Below are 25025 nucleotides of genomic sequence, written 5' to 3'. Positions count from 1 at the left end.
AATGAAAACAGCTTATCAAACCTGAGCAACTTGTTAGGGGCTGAGAGAGGATATTTTTCTTTGCTGGCCTGCGAATAAAAGCTGGGAGTGTGAAGCTGAGAGTTGTCAGCTGGAGAATTGTGGAAGTGTTTGTGGGGTGGCAGAGCCTCCTCTGAGGTCTCTGCACAACGAGCTGTGTGTGAAACCCAGAGACAGAACCCTTGGCAAAGTGGAAATTAGGCTGTTAAAACCAGGTTTGATCACCACAGACCCGCCATTATCTGCCAGGAGAATAACAATGCTTCTGTTAAATACCCCAGTTTTAAAGGAAAACGTGGCAGCGAGGACATTTTTGCTTGTATTAATTATAATTGGTGTGTTTTCATTACAAAGCTGTTGTTTGTGTTTTAATTACATTCTCATGTCTCTCCAAATGCAAACAGTATATGTTGTTAGGAAAAATATAAAGTATAGAAGGAAAGCTCTTCACAATACCTGGCGTGATTAATTAATTAACCAAATGTATCATAAATTTTATATTTCCTTAAATGTTTATGTAGCTTTTATATATACTTAAAATACTTAAATCCCCATAGTAGGCCTAAAAAAGGAATGTGCAATGTGAATTCAATATTTTGGTGCAAGTAAATCTATTTTTGTAGTAACTAGCTTGGCAGATACAATCAATCTTCAGCAAAACAACTAAAACCTAAAAATAGAAAAGAGGATTAAAATTTATCATTAAGATTGCCATTGAATTAATTCCCAGCTGAAGTGGCTGGTCATGATCAATCTTCTGTGGGGCTCCTTGCTGTTGAGGCTCTCTCTGCAACTCCCAGCCCAGCTCCATGGGCATGTTCCTGGGCTTTACAGGAATCCAGATCTAATCTGTTTAATCACTGTCACAGCACATTTAAAAACTGCCGTGCAAGCAAAGTTAAGGCTTCTGGGGTGGGGGTTTTTAATCCAGAAGTTTCACGTGTTCATTGTCAAGTCCCTGTGACGTGGCTTTGTTGTGCCACAGGGCTCTGCTGCCGCAGCAAAGGGAAGGTGGCACTCTCCACCAGCTCTTACCCCAGTGTCATTTCCTCCTCTTCACCTGCTCTTCCACTACCAACTCCCTAGTCTTTTTTTATTCTTATGGCTTGTTAGTGCTGCTGTTCTGATTTTATGTGCAGTTTTACGCTGTTGGAGTTTTTCGCTACATTTCACAGCGCCTGGTGGTTCCCCTGGAGACCTTCCTTGGAGGATCTTTGGACCCATCGCCACAGGCTGTGTTTGCTGCTCAAAAAGTCTTTGTTATTAAATCCAAATTTCTCTGGTCCCACTCTAGAGGGAGGAGGTTCAGGCTCTTACTGCAGGTTCTTAAATCAATGGAATTAAATGAATCGCTAAGCGAGAAATGTCTCCTCACCTCGACTTCTGAGAGGTGTTGTCTGTGCTGCCTCTTGCAGTTACTTAGCACTGGTCCCCTAAAAGTCTTCATTAGGTAACAAACTCTCAGTTTCTGACAAGAGTCTGACATGGTTCTCTCTAATTAGACTCCATGCAGAAAGATTCCAAGATAATGGCTGTGCCCGTGGCTTTGTGGGAACATGATTATCAAAGATAAAACACTGTCAGGATCAGCTTACATTGTTCCTGTCAGGGGAGGGAGAATTTAAATGTTCACAGTATTCATTTGTTTGCATTGAGACCAAGTGGGGAAAGCCCTGGATTAGAATTCCCAATATTCAGGCACATGAAATGAAGGAGCAGCTTTCAAATCCAAGTGTAGGGAACGGGTTATAGATCTTACCAGGGCAAAGTGAGCAGGAGCAGGGCAGAAAAACTGATCCTGCCAGGAGCTGGATGAGCCTTGTGGGTCCCTCCTACCTCCTGGGATCCTGTGAGAGGAGTTAGGAAAGACATTTTGTCCCACTTGGGAGATATTCTCCAAAACTGAGATGTGGAAGGGTTCCTTAAAGCAGCTGGAGTCTGGTGCTGGTGCATCCTTAAGGATCCCTGTAGCACAGCTGGAATTTCCCTGGGATTTTGCAATCTTTCCTGATGTTCTGCCCTGTTCTCACACCCAGCCTTCCCTGGGAGCTGTGGGAGGCAGCAGCAGGGCTGTTTTCCTCTGGGAGCAGAGATAACTGAGCCTTATCTCCAGGATGCTCCGGAGAGCGCAGGGTGCTGGCTTTGAGTGACTTCAGCTGCACAGTGCCACAAAACACACTGGGATATTCACATTAGAGTGTTTCTGTGGGGTTTTCCTCTTAAAAAAATGATCTACAGTAGCTACCTCACTTTTGAAGGATTTAATTACTCCAAAAATGCCTTCAGCCTGGCATTTCGTGGTCCAGGCATAACCACGACGTGGTTTATATTCACACATTTGTATCCTCACAGTGGATTTTTAATCAAAAGGACAAAAAAGAGTCTTGGTTGCTGTTGATTGTGTTTAATCAAGCAGCTCCAGGAGTGTGTCTCCTGTCTGGAGGAAGCACCCAGAGTCCCAGAGGTGCCAGTGCTTTCCTGCAGAGCCTGCAGGACCCAGCTCAGCTCCAGTGAGCCACTGATTGCCACAGCACTGCACCCAGAGGTCGCTTCTGGGGAAAGCCAAGTGCTTTCTTGGGGGTTAATGCATCATTGGAAAGGCAAACGAGTGGAAGGATTGTGTGCAGGGGAAGGCAGATTCCCTTATAATCACCAATTATTAGCATGGGATGCTCTATTTACCACACTTGCACTAAATCTCCTTTTAAAAGATAAACATGGGCGTGAATAGACTCATCATGGCCTTCTCATCTAATTAAAAAAAGGAAAACATACAAGATCTCTTCCTCAGAGGACTTAAATGTTGTCTAGTGGAAGTGCAGCCTTAGAGTGAAGCTTTGGGCCTGAATAAGGAAAACAATTCTTGGTAAAATCTCCATTTGTGCAAAATATTGGTGTGAAGTGGTGCAGGCATTGGAGGTGCTCTCTGGTGTTATGGAGCACAGTCTCCCTGGTTTTCAGTCACTTTTTTCTTTGCTGTTGTCTTTGGGGCTGTGATGGTTCCCTTGATTGTAGGAAGAAGTAATTAATAGTTAACAGTTCCCAAAGGCTGAAATGGTACTTGAATCAGACTGTGGAGGCTCTCATTATCCCCTTCTTCCTGGATGGGTTAACAAGCACCTGCAGGAATTGCCACTTTCTGCTGTAAAAAGTGATGTGAGGGACAGGTGGGCTTTAAGGAGAGAAGTTTCCTTTTGTGAGCTGGGAATGAGAGGAGCAAAACACAACTGGAGCCTGAGCTGGAGGGAGCAGCGAGAAGAAACTTGGAGATCCCAAACAAAAAACAGATCCTTCACACAAAACAAGAGGAAAAAAGGGAACCTTCAGCTTAGGGTGAGAATATTGTCTCAGGAGAGTTTAATGCCTGCTTGCTTTGCACTTGAGGTTGGGTGAGCTGTATTTGTCAGGGTGTGTAGCCCACACCTGGGCTGTTTGTGGCACCTGCTCTCTCCCTCATGGGATTTAAAGTAGTGCCAGAGTATTCTGGCTGACAGTATTTTGGGGAAGAAGGGGCCACGGAGCTCTTTTTCTTAACTGGGAGAATCAATTGAAGTCTGCCAAAGGGAAAACAGGAATGCTGAGTTTTGTTTTTCCCTGCAACTCATCGCTTCAGGTTTGGGAAATGATTTCCAAATGGTGTAGGTGGAGCAGAGTGCTGCCAAAGGGATGTCAGAGGGGGATTGGAGGGGATGCTGAGTCTCTGGGTCAGGTGGGGAACTCTCTGCCCCCAGGTTTGGAGATGGCAGCACTCACAAGGATGTACCTCTCGTCACCTGAGGGAGGGGGGCTGCTGACAACAGCATCTCTGGTCCTCCCATTTTGATTTTTGGGTACAACTGCCCTGTTTTTCTCATGCTTGCTGATCACTGAGGGAAGAATTGCAGCGATTTAATGGAATTTAGAAAAGCATTACAGAAATACTCTCATTTTTTTCTTGAAAGCTTATGAAAACAGATGAGTGCATCACTTTTGAGATAAGGTTTGAAGAACTGTCTGCCTCCTTGGAGCTGAATAGAGGGCTAGTGGGAAGATTAAAACAATAAGCTTATTATATTATTAGTAGTGGGAGAATTCTAAACCCCATTTGTTCAATTATGGTCCCTTCAATATGCTTATTTAGGTTCTTGTAAATTGTAATCAGTAAATTAGACGTGCTGCCCTCACAGCTCTAGGGTTAGCTTTCAAGGGACTTCCTACATTAATTTTTTTTCACGTTTGCAGTGAAATGAAGAAGGGAATTGGTTGCTTGGTATGCAGGGCTGGCTGTTGCAGGGGATGCTGCCTGCATGCTGATGTGTCACTGCCCAGTGAGGAGCAGGGGTGCTGCAGCACTGCCTGAGCTCTGCTGGGCAGGGCCAGGGCTGGAACCTGCTTTTGTGCTGGGGTAAAAATGGGAGATAAATGCATTGGAATGAGCCCAGGCTGATAAATGGGATCTCCGGAAGGCAGCACATGCTGCTAACAGAGATCTGAGGTGACACAAGAGGGATGGAAAATCCTCAGCATCACCTCCTATATTCAGATATCAGCTGCTGTCTCTCTTTCTGGTCTTTTTCCCCTTCTCTTCTCTTTATGTTTTGCCTTGACATTTTTAATATCCAGCATTTGGTACTAAACCAAATCACCTTGCCGAGTCACCCAGAACCTTTTTCTTTCCTCTTTTTACCTTTTCTGGATGGACTGTCATTTGCATCACGCAGAGACACCATTTTCCAAAGCAACACCTCTTCCCTTTCAGCCCATTTACCTGGAGATTTCAGTAGGTTTGGGAAACAGGCTCCTGAGCCCTTTGCAAGTGCTTTTATATATCTGTCATTTAAAGAGACTTCCTGAGAAGTGGTGTCTGGGTCTGGTGTTGCAGATAAATTGTGTGTTTGTTGCAGTACTACATCATGCAAGCTCCAATATCCCGACCATATTGTCCCCATTTATTTATCTCTCTGTTTAATATAATAGGAATAGTGGCTGAGGCAGGAAAACATATGCAGCAGCATAATAGTAGATTGTTTGGGAGCAGTTGTCTTCCATTTCCAGGGCTTCCCTTTGAAATGTAATTGTCTGCTAATATAACAGGGACATATCATTGCAGGAGTGATCACTACAGCGTTTACTCCTGCTTTTGGCTCATGCTACATCTGTATGGCGTTTTTTAAGGGGAGCTGGCTGCAGTATTAGCTGGTGAAATATCCTTGGTGAGATGTGTTTGCAGAAGTTGTGATGGGCATATTGTCACCGAATGTGGAAACAGCCCCGAGCAGTGCCAAAACAAGAGAGACACCGAGTCCCATGTGTGAGGCAGCAACAACAGAATTACAATTGCCTCGTGTAAAGTATCTGGTAATGAAGGCAGATAATGGAATTCTTTGCAAAAGCAGATGCTAACTGGCTCCCCAACCCTAGGCAGCCAGCTGAAAACTGATACCAGCTGGAGGGGAGAAAAAACAGCTGAAAAAGGCATTCAGGAGAAGATGCCTTAGATGCAGGTTTGTTTAAGCAGTAAATACTTGTTTAAAATGATTTTGTGAGATCCTTATTAAGAGGCAAGCTGAGCCTAACCATGACAGTGCTGTAGGAAGTCAGCGGGATATTTGTGTGCAGATTGGATGAGTGAGGCAGCACCGCTGGGAATCTGTTGTCATTTATTGCCTGGCCAGGACAGCCCTTCCGAGGGCTGAGCTGCAGGAGGTGGGACTGGGGAGAGCCAGAACCTTCTGCTGGCCAGGGAGGAGGCAGCCTGTGCTAGCAGAGGGTTGGTTTTAGAAGCAGGGGTGTTGTGACCGTGTTCACAGGGGTCCGAGGATGAGGGAAGAGACGAGGATCTGACTCCATGTTTCAGGAGGCTGATTTATTATTTTATGATATATGTTGTATTAAAACTATACTAAAAGAATAGAAGAGAGGATTTCCTCAGAAGGCTAGCTAAAAATAGAAAAAGAAGGAATGATAACAAAAGCTGACTGCGATTGGCCATTAATTAGAAACAACCACACGAGACCAATCACAGATGCACCTGTTGCATTCCACAGCAGCAGATAACCATTGTTTACATTTTGTTCCTGAGGCCTCTCAGCTTCTCAGGAGGAAAAATCCTAAGGAAAGGATTTTTCACAAAAGATGTCTGTGACAGGGTGTCTCTACTTGTCCCTTCTCCAGGACAGCGGTGCCTCCTGCCAGGATGGAAATGGGGCTGGCTCAGGGCATCCTCTGCCTCCCTCCCTCTGTTTTACCTCTTAGTCACCTCAGCCATCTCAAACCATGGAATAGTTGCTTTGGAAATGAAGGTGATAATTTAGAATCAAGAGCTTAGTCCAGACAGAGCCTTCCTTCTGTTGTAAGGAAGGATTTCTTCCAACAAGTAACACAACGGGGGAGACACTGTAAAAAAAACCCAAAAGAAAACAACCCAACCCCTTAACAAATAAAGCAACCAACCCTGGAGTCATCCTTTGCCCACATGAATTTTTTCTTTACCCAAAGATTTGTTGCCACAGTGGGGAATTTTGGCATTGCTGGAGCACAGAGCTGGGGTTCAATCACCAGGCTTCCAGACCTGGCCCAACACAGGAATTTTAGTGGGGCTTTGTCCCATCCCAGGGACAAATTGCCCAAAGTACTGATTTTTGAAGGACTAAAGCTCACTTTTAGTTCCGGTCCATCTCAGAAAGAGATGTGAGAAAACTCATTTTGGGGAGGAAACACCATGGAATTTCAGACTTATTCACAGAGGCACTCTGTCTGCAGGAGCAGTGTGTGCTTGCAGTGCCACAGGGCTGAGTGTCACAAGCCAGGAATGAGTTTTAAGGCAGCTTCTGAAGATGTGCAGCTTCACCTGCACTGCATTTAACCGTGTGTGTGTGTGTGTGTGTGTGTGTGTGTGTGCTCCCTGCTCCTTCAGCTCCTGTCTGTGCACCCGGCTGTGAGTTGTTCAAGTGATGCTTTAGACAAGTTCCTTGCTCCTGGCAAGCAGCACTGAGATGTGTTACCCATGTACAACAAGCAGTGCAGGGAGCTGTGGCAGGAGGTGATGGAGAGCGGCCCTCCAGCTCCAATTCTTGGTTTTAGCCACAAAAATGCAATCAGTAAGAAAAGCCCTTTTCTGCTGGTGCCCAGCTCTGGGGCGTGCTGCAGCTCCTTGCTGTGCTGTAATGAGTTATTGGTCTAAGTGTGGTGGGCAGCAAATGCCTTGGGGCTCTTCAGGTCTGGACTTGGCCTTGTGGGCAAAGAAATTAAACCTCAGTGCTGTGACCAAGCCAGGTGTGGCTGCATCTCCTTTGCTTTCAGAAACTCCATTTTTGAGACCCTTCCTGTCTTGCTGTTCTGGTACTAAGAAGACAAAACAGTTTCCAAATCCATGTAGCAAACCACACCTCTGATTACAAGCTGACCCCATTAGTTAAGAAATGCATTAAAGAACCATGCAGCTACATGGATTGCCATTTATTTAAATAGTTACATTAATTTTTGGGGGCAGATAATAGTAACAAAGGAGCTTTCTAATTTTTTTCGTGATCCTCTGATTTTGTGCAGAGCTCTGTAGGGCTTTAGCAGCTTTCCAGGGATAACATCTCACCCTGGCTGTGCACCCTGGGGATTTTGGGCTCAGGCACTGGGGGTTTTGAGCATGGCAAGAAAATGCCAGTCTGTAAATACAGCAAGGGGAGAGCTGGTTGCTCTCAGTGTGGGTAATTCTCATGGGTGCAGCTGGGGCTGGAGATGGGGAGCTGCTCTCCGTGTCCCAGTGGGCTCTGCCAAGGCACAAGGGGCTGCTGCAGCTGGAGCAATTCCTCAGGAAGGACCCTTGGAGAGAACAGCCACTGGGAATGTCCCATGTTCAGCTGAATCACCCTGACAGCGCAGGGGCTGTGGAAGGAACATCTCTGCCTCGTCTTCCTTCTTCTCAGCAGTTTTTATTCACTTTTGGTTGCCTCCCTCTCACCTTCCCCAGCTCTTTTCCCTCTTCCTTGTTGTCATGGGAACATTCACTACAGCAGTTAAATCATACTATTAAAATGTGCTTCCCCAGGAGGGTGCTAGTAGCTAATATTGATCTAGCTCCTGCTGCTGACTCAGGGATATGGCTGAACATATAACATCCCTTATTTCTGCTTTTCATGCATAATGCAGCAGTTTCTCTCACCTTGGGCTCTGTGCTAAGGTGACACCCAGCCACAGGGGTGTACTTTGACTTGCTCTTTCAGATATGTGGCCCAGCTGAAGGGGGCAGGTGGTGCTTTAAACTGGCTTTGAAATGTGCAAAGGGAAAGCAGACAGGACAGAGCTGCCCTCCCCAGCAGTGGTGATGCGTGTTTGTATGCCAGTGGTGAAAAGACACTCAGATTAACCTGTCAGCATCCCCAGCCACGCTGTGTGCTCCCAGTAACTTTGTAAATATACCGAGCTCTGTCACAGGAATGCTTGAAATGCAGATGAAAGACAAATAACTACCTGAATGTCAGGTGAGGCTGCATTTAAAAATGCAATCACTCATCTCCATTGTCCCTGACATCTGCTCTGCCTAATCAGCCCGTGGAGTTAAGCAGAGCAGTGCTGGGAAGATTCCTGAGTCACCAGGAGGAAGCAGAAGGTTTTACCTTGAGATGTCAGCTTGCAGTAATGCTTGAGCCATTAAGGGCTTCACTTTCCCACAGTGGTTAATTAACCAGCTCGAACTTTATGAGAGTTTCCTGAATTTGATAGGTTTTGTGAGGTAAAGGTGCCTCTGGAATTTCCTTGTTTACCCTCCTTTCAGAAAAGTTTTGGTTTGGAACCAGGCTGTTGTACAAATAATTAAAAATAGCGTGGGGTTCGTGTGAACAGTATTTGCAGCTGATGCTGCATTTTGCTGTGTGACTGATACACACAGAGCAAATGGTATTTTAGAGTCTGTGCTGAAAAGACCTTTGTTAAAAACACTTACTTGCTGAGGAGCCATAAATTTCTGGCATATTTGTGCCTGTTGTTGAACATCTGCATGTAACTCAATTTATGTTCTAACTCCCTTTATGTTTTGACCTTCCCAGAAAAAATCAGGCAGAGATATGCAGATCTCCCGGGAGAATTGCACATTATTGAGCTGGAGAAAGACAAGAATGGGCTGGGGCTCAGCCTGGCTGGCAACAAGGACCGCTCCAGGATGAGCATCTTCGTGGTTGGGATCAACCCCGACGGCCCCGCGGGACGGGACGGGCGCATGCACATCGGGGATGAGCTCCTGGAGGTAAAACCCTTCCCTGGATAGACCATGGGGATGAAATCCTGGAGGTAAACCCCTTCCCTGGGTCACCTTGGGGATGAGCTCCTGGATTGGTAAAACCCTTCCCTGGATCACTTTGGGGGTGGAGGTAAAATTCTTCCCTGGATGCACTTTGGGGATGGAGGTAAAACTCTTCCCTGGATGCACTTTGGTGATGAGCTCCTGGAGGTAAAACTCTTCCCTGGATGCACTTTGGGGATGGAGGTAAAATTCTTCCCTGGATGCACTTTGGGGATCAACTCCTTGAGGTTAAAACACTTCCCTGGATGCACCTCAGGGATGAACTCCTCTAAGTAAAATTCGTCCCTAGATGCAATTTGGAGATGAGCTCCTGGAGGTAAAACTCTTTCCTGGATGGACTTTGGGGATGGAGGTAAAACTCTTCCCTGAATGCACTTTGGGGATGAATTGCACTTTTGGGAATCAACTCCTTGAGGTTAAAACACTTCCCTGGATACACCTCAGAGATGAACTCCTCTAAGTAAAATTCTTCCATAGATGCAATTTGGGGATGAGCTCCTGGAGGTAAAGCTCTTCCCTGGATGGACTTTGGGGATGGAGGTAAAAGTTCTTCCCTGGATGCACTTTGGGGGTGAGCTCCTGGAAGTTCTTCCCTGAATGCACTTTGGGGATGAGTTCCTCTAGGTAAAACTCTTCTCTGTATGCAGTTTGGGGATGAAAGCTTATTCCTGGAAGTAAAACTCTTCCCTGGATGCGCTTTGGGGATGGAGGTAAAACCCTTCCCTGGATGCAGTTTGGGGATCAACTCCTGGAGGTAAAATCTTTCCCTAGATGCACTTTGGGGATGGAAGTAAAATTCTTCCCTGAATGCACTTTGGGGATCAACTCCTTGAGGTTAAAACTCTTCCCTGGATGCACCTCAGGGATGAACTCCTCTAAGTAAGATTCTTCCCTAGATGCACTTTGGAGATGAGTTCCTCGAGGTAATTGTTCCCTTTAGCCTGTGCAGGGATGGAGAGGCATCTTGAACCTTTAAATAAAGCCTGGAAGTGGAATTAGGTGGCTGAGCAAGGAGCTGTGCTGATTTATGCCAACTGAGAACTTGGCCTTTGGCAGGTGAATGTGTTTGCAGTGAAACAAAAATCACTGGCCTGTGAAAAGCAATGTCTTGTCAGCAAAGTCTGTGCTCTCAGCATGTTCACAAGCTCTGCGTGGGGAGGGGCTGTTGGAAAGCAGGAAGGGGACAGTAAATCAATCCTTGGAGTGCATGTGTGGTTTACAGGGAAATTCACACTTTTCGTTAAAAAAAAAGCCAAAACCCCCTCAACGTTGCCATATGTGTTTTTACAGATGACAGGGATATTCCCCATCCTGGAAATAAATTTCATGCTGTAATCTGTTTTGATCTGTTGCAACTTTAAATACTTATTTTCTGTAGTTGTGTCTGGCACGAGTTCACCCACGAGGCAAGAGAGCTCGTTAGCAAGTGGAGTATTTTGTCTTCACTTTTTCTCCAGTCTCCTTGCCTCACCTTCAGCCTGCAAACACAGCTTTTCCTTCGCTTCATCTGCCTTTTGGGCTGTTGCAAAATGACATTTTGCTGCTGTACCTGCAGTGATTCCCCACGTGGTGATTGCTTCAGTGGTTTAAAAAAAAATCATCCCTCCCTGGGGATCTTGCCCTTGGAAAGAGGAGCAGGGATTTGCTGACCTGCTGCTCTCTGTGGGTGGTGATGCTCTGAACTTCCAGCAGCTCCCTGTGCAATCAGAAAACCACCTATTTTTTCACATTTCTTGACTTGAGAAAGAGCAGTTTGGCTTCCTGGGGGTACCCTGGGAATAGTCAGAATTGTCCAAGCATTTGTCATTGTCTAACAGTTCTGTAATTAGGGGGTTTCAATACACATTGTACAAGAAAGATCTTTTTTTTGGCCATAGAAACACCATCATCTGAAGCTGATTTCATTTTAAGTGTGAGAAAAGGTATGAAGGTCTGGACCATAATGGAGTAGGGTAGGAAAATTGCTTTCTCCTTCAGAATGATGTTTTTTCTGTCCCTGACACTGAATTCTAATGGTTAAAAAAAAAGGAAAATCGTTAAATTTTTGGGTGTGCTGAAAGAACTCATGGCACTGTTCTCCTCTGCATATCATAGGTAGAGTAGAGGATCTGAAGTTAAGTACATGAAAGAGGCACCGTCTGGGATTAATCACAGGCACCTCAATGCTGGGTTTTGCATGGATGAGCCATGTTATAAGGAAGCATTTCCCAAAGTGATGGTGTTGCCCTCATTCCTCTCTCTGTTGGAAGTTGGAAAAAAATTTTAAAACAGTTGGAAATAAAATTAAAAATTATTTGGTTTTTTCCCTTCAGTAGAAGGAAAGTGAGATCCTCCATCTCAAAAATGCCCAGATTCAAGTAAAAATCCAAGGAGACTTTAGTAACTACCTTGTTTATCCTTGCAATCCAGTTTAAGATGTGCCACCAGTGGGCCAGGAGTGCAGTTCCTTATAGGAAAGGATAACTTCAAACCTCCTGCATTATAAAGGGCTGGGCTGTGCATTGGCCATGTGCAGTGAGATGACAGAACTCACATCTGGTTCTCACCTGACTGCATGTTTAAGGTACATTTGCATCTGCATCTTTAATTACACCTCAGTTTTCAGTACTGGAGCCCCTCAGCAAGAGAAGGGATTCACAGCTTGGGAAGCCTCTGGCATTTCTGGGCTGCCCCATGTGGACAGTCTTGCTCCATTAAAGCAGAGGATGCCCCTGCAGGGTGTGCAGATTATTCCCTGGGGCTTTTGCTGGAGTTCAGGTTAATGGGATGGCCATTTAGACAGATAGATGTTACCTGCTCATTTTTCTTTTGAACTGGGGTTTGACTGGATTCAATTGGAGAGCGTGGGATGCTCAGGCTGCCTCAGCTCCTTATTCATAAAATCTTTTGTTGCTGAATTAATGAAATACCAGCTCACTTTTAGCTTCTGCAAGCAACAGTAGCCTTGTGGGGGCATGATCCTGGCTTGTTTTCACAACCTGACATGGAGGGAAATGCAGGTCACATCAAAAACCTTCATGGGATGGTTATTTTTTAATTCCTCTTCAGTGGTGTATTTTCGATGGCTGTGTGGCTGGATAAAACAGCTTTTTGGGGGAAGAAGGTCCTTTCATCCTACTTCTGTACATGTGGGAAATCTACTTGGGTCAGAATTTTGTCCCTGCACAGAAAAGCATTTTTTTTACAGGACACAAGTCGTGCTTTCCTGTTCTTTTTTCCAAGCAGAGGAACCATCTGTGGTGCTCCTGCCTGGCTCTCAGGCTGGTTTAGTGCAGGTGTCTGCCCTGCTTGGTGTCTTGTTGGGCTGGGCTCAGTGCTGGGGCTGATGGTGCCCAGCATGGCCCTCAGCAGGGTCACCTGGAGCTGTCCCTGTGCCTCGAGTCCTGCTGCTCCCCATTACCATCATTGCCATTACTATTATTATTATTATTATTATTATTATTATTATTATTATTATTATTATTATTATTATTATTATTATTATTATATTATTATTATTATTATTATTATTACTACTACTACTACTACTACTCCTCTTCTTCTTCTTCTTCTTCTTCGGCTTCTTCTTCAGCTTCTTCTTCTTCTTCAGCTTCAGCTTCAGCTTTCAGCTCCTTTCCCACCCAACCCTTTCTGTGTTTTATTCTCTGAGGCCACAGCACCTCTTGAAATAGTAAAAGCTCCTTTTTTTTTTGACTCTTCAGACAAAAATCACTGTAGAAGTTTGCTTGTTGTCCATTCTGGACTGTTGCCCAGGTGACAATTATTACAATTTATTTCTTTATGCCGTTTTTGCCATAGCTCAAAGCCAGAGAGCTTTTGTGCTAAATGCATTTTTATTGCTGTTTTAGTTTGAGGTGCTTAGATAAATAGAAGTTATGCTGTAATAATATAATAGATACAGCAGTGTTTTGCCCAAGTAAATGAGCTCCTCAGCCAAACTCACAATGCCATTTCTGTTCTGAGGTGTGGGGGATTGGCACTTAATTCTCAGTTTATTTGCTGTGGAATCTCAGAACAGGATCACAGAATGGTTTGGGCTGGGAGGAACCTTAAAATTAATCTCATTCTCTGGCCAGGGACCCCTTCCACAATCCCAGGGTGCTCCAATTCCTGTCCAGCCTGGCAGGGATGGAGCTTCTCTGCACAAACTGCTCCAGTGTCCTTTGCAGAGGAGGATGCAGGTCCTTTTTTGGCGTGCTTTGTGTGCTTTTTGGGTTTGGGTGGTGATTTCCAAGCTGGCAGCAGGTTGGGCAGGCAGGAGGAGGGCACAGGGATCTGTGCCTTCCCAATGTCCTTTCTCCACATCCCCAGGTGGGGAGCCACAGGGATCAGCTGCCAGCTCAGAGCAGGATATTTTCTGTCCTTACAGATTTTATGCTCTGTTGATCACTTCAGATGATGCACATGTTTAAACATGTGCCCAGCAAGAATTTTGGTGAGGGCAGTTCGCATTCTAATTAGTTTTTCTCCCCAAGCTTTGGGAGCTTGGTGTGCTTTATGGGGTTTCAGTATATAAAATCTGACTGATAAAAAAAAGGCTTTGAAACTTTCCCCATTGTTTGAGAGAGTCTGGTTGTGTCTTGAAATGCTACAATTCCTGTGGTAAGAAGGAACCCAGTGCATTGTACAAAGAAATAATTATTGCAGAAAGCTAAGCCAGTATTTTTACTAGCTTTGGGGTATCATTTAACTTGATTTTCATAAAAATCAGATGATACTAATTTTATGGATTTCCATTACTGCCACGTAGTAAAAACAGTGTGGGTTGGGTTTTTTTTAATATCCATATCTAATGTTTCTCTTCTGCAAATTAAAGTTTGAGAAGCAAACAATCCTGGAGATTTTTTCCTCTGAACCCAAGAGCTCGGATTTCAGTGAGTTTGTACTTTCTGCTACTTGAGTGCATGAAACTGTAAACCAAAACTTCTGTAGGTGAAGGCAACAGTGCATTTGGGATCTGAGATTAAATCTGCCATAAAGCAACGTGGGATTACTTTAAAGGCTGAACTTGGGGGCTGACCCGGCCTCATACCTGCAGCAAGTTTTTATCTTTCTCTGAGCTCTGCTGACTTCCCAAGCAGTTATGGAAAGAGGCATTTCAAGAAGAGTTGGGGTTGATTTAAATCAGTTTATTTCTTTTGCTTAGTCCAGGCTTTGTTTTTCTTTTCTAATCTCTAATGCAAAAAGTAAAGCACAGATTTGTAGGCTTTGACTCCCAGAGTAGTATTTGGTTAATCTGACATGTTACTTTACTTAATTTGAAATATTTAAAGTGATGTTTCTTCTGAAATCCTAGATGTTCTCTGTTTTGTTTTATTTAAGTAGGCTTTGGTGTTTTGCTCATCACTGTGGTATCTGTAGCTAATGGAGTGTTAATTTATTTTGCAAAAGAAAGCGTACTTTAAAAAAAAAAAAGAAAAATTAATACTGGGTGTAATAACTCTGTAGGACAGTCCAAAACCTTGTGGAGATATATTGCTTTGATTATGCTTTCATTTTGGAGTAATTAAATAATTATGACTTAGAGACCCAGCTCACAGCTAATTAAATTTTAGACTATTTGATACATGTAGTGAGTAGGATTAATTTAGCCAGAGTAAAGCCTATAAATTTTAATCTAAGAAGTCTGCTGTTTAGGAAAATTGATGGTAATTTAACTAAATCCAAACAATTCGTAAAGCATACATTATTCCCAGTGAACAATTTATTCTCAAACTTGAAGAAATTAAGTCAACAAACTCGCTGAAAATTTCAAGTTGAGCTTGAAGGCAGAATGCAGCTGAGCATTCATTCATTTTTGCCACTGGATATTTAAATTGATGGTTGATTAATGAAGCATGGCCCAGGATGTTGCTTCTCACCCTGCCTTTTCCATGGCACCTGCAGACAGAACCATATTGACTCTTTGGGAATGGTGATACTATTTCCTTTTAGACCTTGCTTGGGTCCATTTTGTACAATGAAAGACTTGGTAGGTGAAAGTTTTGTGCTTCAATCCCAGTCAGTAACCAATTGTTAGGGGGTTCATTCTTGTCCTTGCATTGGCCTTATTTAACTGATGAACTTGCATCACGTTTTGACCCACTGAAAATAAGATTTGTGAATATTCCTAATGTGTCTGACTAGCCCATATCACACCAGGCTGGAAGACTTGGCCTGTTACTTCTTGTTTGAATGAAAAAGAAAATATCTTTCTAAGATCACAAACCCAGGATCCAATACAAACATCTGCAGTAAAAAATTCCTTCTGTAGTCACCACTGAATTGTTCCTGGGCTCCGTTGTCCTTATTGTTCTAAGCAGCATTGGTGTATCAAATGTGAATGTAAATATTATGTTGTAAATTTAGAGTGGGAGGGAAAAACTGCAGCATTGAAGCACAGGATTGTTTAGGTTGGAAAAGTCCTTTAGGACACAGAGTCCAACCATCCCCCAGCACTGCCAAGGCCACCACTGCCCCAGTGTCCCCAGGTTCCACATCCACAGGGATGTTAAACCCCTCCAGGGATGGGCACTGCCCTGGGCAGCTGTGCCAGGGCTGGAGAACCTTTTCCATGAAGAAATTTTCCCAAATATCCAATCCAAGTCTCCTTTGGTGTAACTTGAGGCCATTCCCTCTGCTCCTGTCCCTGTTCCCTGGAGCAAAGCCCCGGCTGTCCCCTCCTGGCAGGAGCTGTGCAGAGCCACAGGGGCCCCTGAGCCTCCTTTGCTCCAGGCTGAGCCCCTTCCCAGCTCCTCAGGGATTCTCCAGCCCCTTCCCAGCTCCTCAGGGATTCTCCAGCCCCTTCCCAGCTCCCTCAGGGATTCTCCAGCCCCTTCCCAGCTCCTCAGGGATTCTCCAGCCCCTTCCCAGCTCCTCAGGGCTTCTCCAGCCCCTTCCCAGCTCCCTTCCCTTCCCTGGACCTGCTCCATCCCCTCCATGTCCTTCTTTCTGTGACGGGGGACCCCACAAGCGCCCCCAGGGCTGGAGGTTGGTCACAGGGGTTGTCACTGCCCTGCTGCTGTGGCCACAGCACTGCTGACCAGGGCAGGTGCCCTGGCCCTGCTGCCCACCTGGGTGATGTCCTGGCCAGGCTGTTTCCCCTGGCAGCTGCAGCATTTCCCATTTCCCTGTGTCCAGAGCAGGGCTTGGTGCTGCTGCTGTGCTCAGGTGTGGATCCATCCCAGCAAAAGGGATGCAGCATCACGCCCTTAAATTGTCCTTCATCCCCCTGACTCCCACTCGTCCTCCTTCAGCAGAGCTGAGGAGTCAGCACAGTTTTAGCAGCCAGTTCTCCTCAATGGCCAGAGCCTGCAGGCAAAGTGCAGGAGTCTCAACATCTAAACATCTGTGCTGTTGTCACATCTATATGATCCTCCTCAGATCAAGTTGCTTTCCAAAAATCTGGGAATAATAATCCTTAAAACCCATTCAAGGGATCTGTGGGGGAAAAAAAATCTCTCATTTGTGGTTTACTAATAACAGTAAATTAGCTCTGCATTGGTTCCTGTTTTATATAGATCAAGATTTGGAGACCACATTTTCTTTGAGTTTTATCTCCTTATCCCACAGTAAACTTGGAAGTCTCGGGGGTATAAATTAGAACAAGGTGTACTCCTCCACTTACATGAAAATCATTTTCTTTTAACAGATAAACAATCAGATATTGTATGGAAGAAGCCACCAAAATGCTTCTGCAATCATTAAAACTGCCCCATCCAAGGTCAAGCTGGTTTTCATACGGTAAGAACCATTCTCATCAAAACATTTGTTGCACTTTAGCCTGTTCCATGACATATTTACATATTTAGCCTGCTTTGCACATGCTGAACTTTCCCAGTTCTCTTTGAAGCTGAATGAACCTTTTCCCTGACTATTCTTCTTGGAACACTTCAAGAGTTCTCCATAGTAATGTAAAAAAAAAAAATTAAATGGAAATGAATGCTTATTTTAGGGGTGTCTGCTGAAAACTTGAGCTATTCCTCTTGGGCTTGGGAGCTGCTTCTCCCACAGCTTCCTGAAGTGCTTTGGGATGGGTTGGAGAGGGCAGCTTGTTCATCCAGCCAGGAGGGAGTGGAGATGGTGCAGAGGCTTGGGATTGCTGGAGAGGAGCTGGGATGAAGCACAAGGAGCAGAGGCTGGCTGGAAGTCTGGAGGATACCTTTGTGTGGGCATCAAAAGAGGATTTTGAAAGTGAGCAAGGGCTTGTTTGTACAGAGGGGAAGGCTGGCTTTGCCAAGGAGCGCTGGGATGGATTGTGTGGGAGGGAATATGCTAAAACACCCTTTCATCTGCATAAAAATTACATGTGGGCATTTTTCTTTCGCTCCAAGCATGAAAATTTTTCCTCTTTGTACATGAATTAAAGACACCTGCGTGCATTCCCTCAGTACTTCAGGAAGCGTTGCTCTCCCGACCCTGGGCAGGAGGTCTGGGGAAAAGCTGCCTCTTTCCCAGGACTCATACATGCTTTAACAGGCTGGAATTTCACAGATGTGCATTCATGAACAAATTCCAGCTGTGACTTTTGCTGGGCACTTCACCCCCTGTGCCATTTTTTATAAGGTGCTCTTCCCACCAACACCTACATCATACTTGCTGTTGTTTTGTATTCCTGGCTCATCCACAGCCTCCCTGTGAACAATGTAATAATCTGTGGCTGAAATGCATATAAATGTGTACACTTACTGCCACGGCTCTGCCTGCTGCAGCGTGCCCAGAAGTGATGGAGGAGCAGCATTAGCACTGTGAGGAACGAGTTGCTATCCTTGGCAGCTCAGAGGATCTGGAGGAGATTAATGCTCCTGCCTGCAGCTCCTGTGTTACTTTCCCCAGCCACTGAGAATTCAACGTCACGTCCCACAGCTCGCTCACCATTATTTAATTGCCTGTGGAAAATGTGGCTGCTTGGAGGTTCCAGAGGCAAAACCCCCACTTGTGGGAGCCCAAGCCAAGAGTGGGGCTCCTTCCCTGGTGCTCCAAGCAGACCCCCAGGGAATGAGCCCTGGCAGAGCAACTTCCATGGGCTGCAGGTCCTTGGTGTGTCCTTTGGATCCTTGGTTTGTCTTTTGGATCCTTGGTTTGTCTTTTGGATCCTTGGTTTATCTTTTGGGTCCTTGGGGTGTCTTTTGGGTCCTTGGTTTATCTTTTGGATCCTTGGTTTGTCTTTTGGGTCCTTGGTTTGTCTTTTGGATCCTTGGTTTGTCTTTAGGGTCCTTGGGGTGTCTTTTGGATCCTTGGTTTGTCTTTTGGGTCCTTGGTTTGTCTTTTGGATCCTTGCTGTGTCTTCTGCCCTTTGAGACACAAAGGCCGTGTAGGTTCTTAGCTAAAATCCTCCTTTTCTTATTGTGAGTTTCAAGGCAAAAAAATATCTCAAATATTCAAGAGATACTAGAAATAGATATGGGAAATACCATTGGGTGATTCTTGTTTCCATCTCAGAGATGAAAAAAAAAAAATTCTGCTTTTAAATGCTGCTGCTGAGGATGTAAACTTCCATCTTCCCAAGAGCACAACTCTTGGCCTTACCCTGAGAGCTGCTGGGTTTGTTTGCTCAGCCCAGGCAGGCACTGGGAGCAGCAGTAAAAGGGAATTCTCCCACTGAGAGGATGTCCTCAGTAGCTGGAGCACTGCCCTGAACGTGGGGAGAAAACCAATGTCCCTTGTTTTTTGATGTGTGCTCGAGTTCTAGCAAAGACAAATTACTGTCTCTCCTAAATGTGGATTTTAAGGACGAACAAGAATGATTTACTCTTCTCATTCAAACCCTGTGCCATGAGCCCAGTCTGTCTTGGTGCTTCCCATTCCTCCAGCTCAGACCACAAACCCAGTGGATGCTGCTGAGTGAAAACACGAGCTGTGCCCTTTCTGTGCCTCTGGATGTGTTTTGGCTGTGTTACACTACAGCTCACTACAGCAAAATGGCACAGACTGCAGGAGCTCTGAGAGAAATTAATTTGGTCTTCATGTTCATCCAAATACAAATATTCTCATTTCACCAGTGAAAGACCTGAGGAGATTATAATTTTGTAGAAACACGTCAGTCCACAGCCTGAAAAGGTCCTGACTGAGCTGATTCAGGGCATAGAAGCCAAGCTGGTGGAATTTTTGGGCTGTTGCAAGTGCCCTCTCTGATACCCGGAGGCCTTTTTTCCCTGAGATGCAGGATGCTGAGTGATAAGCATGCTGCTTTCCCCTTGGAAGCAGGAAACAGCATCCAGGTTTTCCTATTCCTGGTGTTTTGGTTCATGTGCAGGGCAGGGGGATGTTTCCATAAACTCCTTAATCAGTTGCGAAAGAAGCCCAGAAATTCCTGGGCACAGAAAAGCCTTTCTGGGAGAGCTGTAACAACTATCATTAAATAACTTCAGAGAATCACAGAATGGTTTGGCTTGGAAGGGGCCTTAAAGATTATCCAGCTCCAGCCCCAGATTTATTTCTTTTTCTAGACAAAGATAAAGGATAAAAGGTATCCTCAGCCTTTTTGGACGTTTTGCTGAAATCCTGACTTACCACCACGTGTGCTATAAAAGTCTGTTCACACTTTTTTACACCCTGGTAGTGTTACAATTGCATTCCCACCCTTTCCTGGAATTTCTGCTGATGAGACACAGCTCAGTAGCTGCTGTGAGAATCACAGACACCCCCTTATGTTTGAAGGCTTCTCACTCTGCTTTATGAGCATCTTTTCCTCAATTAAGTTGACGATGATTATTTAAAACAGTTGATTTTGGCCAGATTCCAGAATATAAGTCTTAACACAGCCCTGTTTCCCAGTGGTCTCATTAATTACTTGAGCTTCTAAGAGCATCTAAAAGATTTGCAGTTAGAGTGTCACTTTCCTTTTTTTTAGGGGCAATAAGGGATGTCATGTCTTTGTTGTCTTTGGAAATTCTTGCTCTGGTTCTCCAACAGGAATTAGCCAGGTAATAATGTGAGAGAGGGAGTTGCTTCTTTTAGGGGTGTCTGTGCCCCCGTTCCCAAAATAAGATGTGTTTCTACCCATTGTGGGTTTTGGTCCTGTGTTGTAAGTCCATCCCTGTAACGTGCATAATGAAACAATATAATTAAATTTTACATCTGGACTAGGAAATCCAGTTTACATCAGAATGCTCTTTTACAGTGAGAATTTTATGATTCAGCAAATTCAGTGGTTTTTTTCCATGCTCAAATAACTGCCTTTAATCTGGTTTGGTGCTTCAGTGTTGGTGTAATAAGCAGATCCAATATAGCTGAGTGCTTGAATCAAAGCGAATTCTACTGATTTAAATTAGGAAATTATTAGAAATTATTTCTATAATAATTAGAAATAATTAGAATTAGAAATTATTTTTACGTTTGTTCAAACCTACATAAACCCCACTGCTGTGGCTTTGACTCTTCTTTCAGATCCTCTAGAAGTGAAATCTTATATTTAGTGCCACTCTCAAACACTGCCATGCTTTAGAAATTATTAGAAAATATTTCTCTATTAATTAGGAAATTATTAGAAATTATTTCTATAATAATTAGGAAAATATTAGAAAATATTTCTATAATAATTAGAAAATTATTAGAAATTATTTCTATAATAATTAGAAATAATTAGAATTAGAAATTATTTTTACGTTTGTTCAAACCTACATAAACCCCACTGCTGTCACTTTGACTCTTCTTTCAGATCCTCTAGAAGTGACATCTTATATTTTGTGCCACTCTCAAACACTGCCATGCTCTAGAAATTATTACTATAATAATTAGAAAATTATTAGAAATTGTTTCTATAATAATTATGAAATTATTAGAAATTATTTCTCTATTAGTTAGGAAATTATTAGAAATTATTTCTATAATAATTAGGAAATTATTAGAAAATATTTCTATAATAATTAGAAATAATTAGAATTAGAAATTATTTTTACGTTTGTTCAAACCTACATAAACCCCACTGCTGTCACTTTGACTCTTCTTTCAGAGCCTCTAGAAGTGACATCTTATGTTTTGTGCCACTCTCTAACACTGCCATGCTTTAGAAATGATTAGAAATTATTTCTAGAATAATTAGGAAAATATTAGAAATTATTTCTGTAACAATTAGGAAATATTAGAAATTATTTTATAATAATAAGGAAATTATTAGAAATTGTTTCTGTAATAATTAGGAAATTATTAGAAATTATTTCTATAATAATTAGGAAATTATTAGAAATTGTTTCTATAATAATTAGAAATAATTGGAATTAGAAATTATTTTTACGTTTGTTCAAACCTACATAAAACTCACTGCTGTGACTTTGAGTCTTCTTTCAGATCCTCTAGAAGTGATATCTTATATGCTTAGTGCCTCTCTCAAACACTGCCATGCTTTAGAAATGATTAGAAATTATTTCTAGAATAATTAGGAAAATATTAGCAATTATTTCTGTAACAATTAGGAAATATTAGAAATTATTTTATAATAATAAGGAAATTATTAGAAATTGTTTCTGTAATAATTAGGAAATTATTAGAAATTATTTCTATAATAATTAGAAATAATTATAAATTATTTTTACATTGGTTCAAACCTACATAATTGGCCATATTTTAAGGGTATAAACTCCTGTTTTTACTTGCTTTGATTGCTGAGGTTCTTTCATGTGGGAAAGTTCAAAACCGAGCCCTTGCCAGGCCCTGTGTGTGTGCAAGTTTGAACTTTTCCTGTTTTCTCCAGAGCTGTTTCCTCCTCTCTGTCATACACGTGTGGGAACAGGCTCAGGAGCGCTTCAGGAAGTTCAGTGATTTGGGCTCCTCCAAAACCTTTGATGACCTAAGCTGCAGTTTATAAGAACATTAGTTGTTGGTTTACAATACCTCTGTGCCTGTGGCTCCCACTAATTGGGGGTGGAAGGAGAGGAAGTGCAGAACAAGACTCTTCTTGCTGCTGTGGGAGAGATTTTTCAGGAAGGTGCACAAAGGTCCTGCCTGGGAGGAGAAACCCAGTGAGTCTGCTCAGGGCGCAGCTTTCCTGCAGCTCCTCTTTTCCAAAGGAGCTTCCAGAGGGAAGACAAAGATGAGAAAATGCAAGATCTGGAATTTTTTTAAAATTTTATTTTAACTTAAGCAGGATGTGGACAATATAAGCTTTTGACAATCTGCAAGATTGTATGTCCTGGTGTCACCTTGCAGAGGAAACATTGATTCCCTAGTTCTACATTTATTTACACTATTATTGCATTTATTTACACAATTATTTGCATATACATTTATAAGCTTTGAATAATCTGCAAGACTTTATGTCCTGACGTCACTTTATGGAAGAAACATTTATTCCCTTGTTCTACATTTACACTATTACATTTTACACTATTATTGCATTTATTTACACTGTTATTTGCATATACATTTATAAGCTTTCAATAATCTGCAAGACTTTATGTCCTGGTGTCATCTTATGGAGAAAACATTTATTCCCTTGTTCTACATTTATTTACACTATTATTGCATTTATTTACACTATTATTTACATATGCATTTATAAACCTTCAGTAGTCTGCCATTCTTTATGTCCTGGTGTCACCTTGCAGAGGAAACATTTATTCCCTTGTTCTACATTTATTTGCACTATTATTGCATTTTTTACACTATTATTTACATATACATTTTCAGCACCCAACTTCAGCTTCCCTTCATTCCTTCCTGCACCTTCCTGGGTGCTCCCTTTGGATTTATCTTTGCCTGTGGCTCTCTTCAGGCTTCTTTTGTACCAAGTTTTTGTGGTATTTAAGTCAGTAATAAAGGTATTTGCCTTTGCTTCAGCTGCAAATATGCAGAACATTAGGAGTTTTATTTTTTTGGTCTACAGGACAGGATGAGGAATGTCCAGGGGCCCTGTTTAGACTGGAAAGAGGTAAAATGTAGTAAGGAATTGAGACTTTCTCTTGAGTGTGAAGGTTTAGGTGCCTTAACCCCAAGCAGGATTGAGCAACAGCAATTGGGAGCAGCTTTTTTTGGAGGTGGTTCTGGAGCAACTGTTGGCAAATATGTGGAGTGTTCATCTGCAATCACTGTAATTTGAATGTGATGTTCAGACTTCTAAGATGTCTGCCCCTGCATCAAAAGAAAATGATTGCTCTTTTTAGTCGTAAATAAATTCACATTTTAGTTGAGGACACTTGTGGAAGTGGAGAGCAGAAACAGCAATTTATTATTAGATCTGTCACTTTAAAATATATTCCCACTTTGATTCTGCTTTGAAGCATTCTCCTTTGAAGCATTAAAGTATTTAAATATGTACAAGTCCTAGCAGGGGGAGATTACAAGTTGTGACACTGTGTAACCTTGGGGTTTTTTAGGTTTCTGCATTTTTTTTTCCCAGGGGAATTACCATAAGTGTTTTTTATTGCTTGGAATAAAACTGGCCATCCACTTAAAGCTGCATAAAGATATTTTTTCCTGACTGGTGTAAAAAAATTACAAAAGTGTTTGTATATGAAGTGAAAACTAGTTAGGATAATTAATTATACCCCAGTTTGTCATGAAGCTTCTGTCTAGCAATTTTTAGGGTATTTCTTACCAAAAAAAAAAAGAAAAAAAAGTAATTTTTATATATGTAATATTATATATAAATATATATATAGCATTATATATAATATTATACATATAACATTATATATAGTAATGTATTTATTTACTTTTTTATTTATATTGAAATATAGATAAATAAGTAAATATATAAATATATATTTATTTATATTTTAAATATAGAATATATATACAAAATATATGTATATATTCTTTATAGATCACTTTTTATTAATTTATATAATTTTCTATATTTATATAATTTTCTATAATTATATGTTTCTATAATTTTATATTTTGTCTATTTATATTTTAATATGTAATTTAATATGGTTTATATATATTCTTTTTATTTATATCTCTATATCTATATATATCTATCTATCTTTATTTCAATGTTTGCTCCTAATTGCACAGCATGCAGCCTGCGTTGTGAGCTGCAGAGCGGGGTTGGTTTTCGTGCTGATTGTACTTCACATAAACTATTGTCAGGAAAAGCTCTGCAGTCAAGGCAAAATCACAAAATCACAGGGTGATTTACTCCTGTAGGTTAGAAAAGCACCGAGCATAAGGCGATGGATGTCTCACCAAGATAAGAGCAGGGAAAACATCCTTGCCCAATATGCCCTGTGGGGTGAGATGCGCTTGGGAATTGTGAAATGCTGATGGAATTCAGGGCTGGGTGCCTGTCCTGGCCCTGTGTGTGCAGCAGGAGCCGCTCCCAGGCTGGGCTCTCCCTCCTGCAGGGCTCTGAGCAGCAGAGGCTGGGAGCCAGGACAGCTCTGGGAGCACCCAGCCAGCTCCTTTGGATGCTGTGGCTGTGAGCTTGCAGATAAGGAAATGAATTCCCCAACCTTTGCCTGCAGGATTTATCATCTCAGATGCCTGTGACTCCCATTGCGGCTGTGCTCGGAGCTGTTGATTCACAGAGTTATTTCTCAGGGATCAGAACATGCTAGCTCCGTGTCTTTTAACCCTTCAGGGGGAAAATGAGACTTTTTCTTTCAGGCACTTCTATAAAATGTGTTTAAAACACATAATAGTCTAATAGTTTATCCCAGAAATTAAAGAGGAAGAGATTCTGCTCATGCCACAGTAACATGGAGTGAAGCAGGGAGAAAATCAAACCTGGAAGAGCCAGGAGAAGTCACTTCCCTTCGTCTAAGAACTGTACCTGTGCAGCAGCAGCATCACAGATCCCTCCTGCAAAAAG

General features: G+C 42.7%; 1 protein-coding gene across 1 annotated transcript in view; it reads left to right on the top strand.

Annotated features, from left to right (window-relative positions):
• Window positions 1-25025, top strand: part of PATJ (PATJ crumbs cell polarity complex component) — a 136906-nt gene that overhangs the window by 73084 nt on the left and 38797 nt on the right. Inside the window, exons 28-29 of the mRNA XM_030953798.1 lie at window positions 9039-9235; window positions 16923-17014. Coding sequence (XP_030809658.1) covers window positions 9039-9235; window positions 16923-17014 — 289 coding nt within the window. The remainder of the gene's footprint in view (window positions 1-9038; window positions 9236-16922; window positions 17015-25025) is intronic.

The sequence above is a fragment of the Camarhynchus parvulus genome, chromosome 8 (genome assembly GCF_901933205.1).
Source record: "Camarhynchus parvulus chromosome 8, STF_HiC, whole genome shotgun sequence".
NCBI classification, from domain to species: domain Eukaryota; kingdom Metazoa; phylum Chordata; class Aves; order Passeriformes; family Thraupidae; genus Camarhynchus; species Camarhynchus parvulus.
This window is presented reverse-complemented; position numbering and strand designations above follow the sequence as displayed.